This window comes from Loa loa (genome assembly GCF_000183805.2).
Source record: "Loa loa unplaced genomic scaffold supercont3.19, whole genome shotgun sequence".
Lineage (NCBI taxonomy): Eukaryota > Metazoa > Nematoda > Chromadorea > Rhabditida > Onchocercidae > Loa > Loa loa.
Genome location: NW_018108199.1, coordinates 304492 through 307190, shown reverse-complemented (window position 1 = coordinate 307190; position 2699 = coordinate 304492). Strand labels below are relative to the sequence as shown.

The 2699-nt window shown below is 36.9% G+C and overlaps 1 protein-coding gene across 1 annotated transcript in view; it reads left to right on the top strand.

Moving 5' to 3' along the window:
* Positions 1-2699, top strand: part of LOAG_16790 (chondroitin disaccharide polymerase) — a gene marked incomplete at its 5' end in the record, with an annotated part of 7766 nt that overhangs the window by 2570 nt on the left and 2497 nt on the right. Inside the window, 4 exons of the mRNA XM_020449448.1 lie at positions 631-707; positions 944-1156; positions 1276-1684; positions 2427-2581. Of these exons, the coding sequence (XP_020307035.1) occupies positions 631-707; positions 944-1156; positions 1276-1684; positions 2427-2581 (854 nt within the window). The remainder of the gene's footprint in view (positions 1-630; positions 708-943; positions 1157-1275; positions 1685-2426; positions 2582-2699) is intronic.

Below are 2699 nucleotides of genomic sequence, written 5' to 3'. Positions count from 1 at the left end.
CTCCATTTCGATTTAATTTTACTTCCACAATAAAGAAATTTTACTTTTATTTTTTAAATTTCGTGAAAGGAATTAACAGAACGATGAAAAGAAGCAGTGGGATCGCCAAATAAAGGGATCCATGAAATGGGCCAGAAAAATGAACATTTTCTCTTTTGTATAAGATTAACCATAAAGAAAACAATTTTGTCTGACAAAAAGAGAAAATTTCCAGCGGGAAATTCTTAATTCTTTCAACCAAAAATTTCTTTTCTGCTATATTTTGAAATTTGATTTGTTTCAAAAAATCAATGACGTAATGGTCAAACAGTTAAATAATTAGGTTAAAACAGAAATCACCGACAAGTTGAACTGGGAAGAAAGTTGTAAAAAATTAGTGTCTTTTTTTCTTTTCCCAAATTAGAAAAAAACAGAAGAATCAACGAATTATCGACTGTCCCAAATCAATGATTAGGATAAAATCAAGAAAATCAAAAAATTGGAGGACTCGTTCAAGCTTTATTAACTTACCAAACATTAATCAATAACTTCTTAAATCCTTAATAATCCATAAGAGATCTTAAATTCTAAACGATCTTAGATCCTTAAAAGATGTTTTGATTTCATATTTGTTTCTGCGAAACATTTCAGTTAGATGATTTCGACTGGTTTATGCGGGCAGATGACGATTTGTACGTGCGGGGAGAACAGCTGGAGACACTGCTAAGGTTTGCCTTCTGATTCATAGCTAAGAATGACTCACTTTCGTTTTAAGACTGAAAATGCGATCGAATGCGATCGAATTTTTCATTTCAAATAATATGCGAAAAAAAAAATCTGTGAAGTTTTTGGGGGCTAATCAACTGTAACAAATACAATGAATGATCAGAAACGAGGGTCAGAACTGAACAAGAAAGTATTTCTGAATCCATTCTCTTGAAACTCATATATTTTTATGTGTTAGGTCTTTGGATTCGGATAAGACGCATTTGATTGGTCAGGCTGGATTAGGTAATACAGCCGAATATGGGCAGTTATCTCTTGGTCAGGAGGACAACTACTGCATGGGAGGACCGGGCGTTGTGATGTCCCGGATGACTTTACGTCTTGTTGCTCCGCATCTGCGTTCATGTTTGACGGAAATGTTCACTACACATGAGGATGTCGAACTGGGAAGGTACCATTTACCATTTTATGGTAGAATGATTATCGTTGTTCTAATGAACTACCAATAAGGGTACCAAATATACTTGGGATTATTTGCATTTTATACCGTGGTCATTTTATACCGTTTAGATGCATTCGTAAACATGTTGGTGTCACATGTACATGGAACTATGAAATGCAAACACTGTTTCACAATAATCAAACGGTAGCGAATGCCTACCAAGGTAGTTTAACGGAGTTACGTCATGCCATCACGTTGCATCCAGTCAAACAACCATCAACAATGCGTCGAATCCATGTTCACAATCGTATCCTCCGGCTCGCTAAATTACGTTCCACACGTATCACATTATTAAATGAATTGCCGAACCGGAAAGCACCATCTCTTACACGTCATATCCCAAATTCAACCCGTGATCTCTTCCATTGGGACTTTATTTCATCAAACAATATTTTATTTTGTGCTAAAAAAGTGAATTGTCCTAGGCATACACTTGATCTAAGCATACGGATGGCACTCAGTGAAATTATCACGCAGGTTATTACTGTCATTTTTATCATTATCATTAAGTTTACTCGGTTAATGTCAATACCGCCATTACCATCCTATCGCTATCAGTACCACTGCCATTATCGCATTTATTAATTGATCATCAACGTCATGGCCAGGCTTCACGAACGAAGATTTTTAAAGGGCTATGCTACGCTTGCTGCAAATGCTACAAAAAAGGGTATATCCTGCGCATGGGATTTGTTAGGTGAGGCACAGCATGCTTGGAATTGGCTCCACCTTTTACTCTTAAGGTCAAGGCTCTTAAAGTTCATTTGTCAGCGCCTAGCGAGTTTGAACGATAACAATGAAGTCTTCAGAACGTTGGTTTTGTTGGAGTATCCTTCTATTAGATGGATCGCTCTAAAGGGTTAAACGAACTCCGTCTGTTCAGGTTGCGAGTTAGAATTGTCCTTCGCTTAGAACCCGGAAGCTAGTGAGCTCATCCTGCCCAAAGACATACTTTGTCTGACCCTTCAGTTAAGATGTGTCTGGCATGGGAGACCGTACTGGAAACATAAGCCATAACCAGCATAGCTCACAACCTTATTAGGTCACGCAAGTTTTTCCACTGCGACAAGAGGGCGCCTGTGGAGATCTCGTTAACTGATAACCATTTACAATTAGCATAAACATCAACCTACCAGAAAAAGTATGTTTCATAACTTTTTCGCAACTTCAAAATTTGTAATTTCGCCATTACTAATATGCAACTTGCGATATTTTGTAGTTATTCGATGAATTTAATGCAAATGCTCGACAACGAGGTCGCGTACTACGGTTTCAAAACATCCAATATGGTTACATGAGGGTTGAGCCACGTCATGGTGTTGATTATGTGCTTGATATGGTATTGTGGTTCAAGAAGATCCGTCCACCTCACAAGTTGATCCTTTCCTTTTTCAATGGTTGAAAATTAATGCTAAGTTCCAAAGGATGATATTTACTATATATATATATATATATATATATATATATTGTTGTCGTTGTTATTACTTTTACG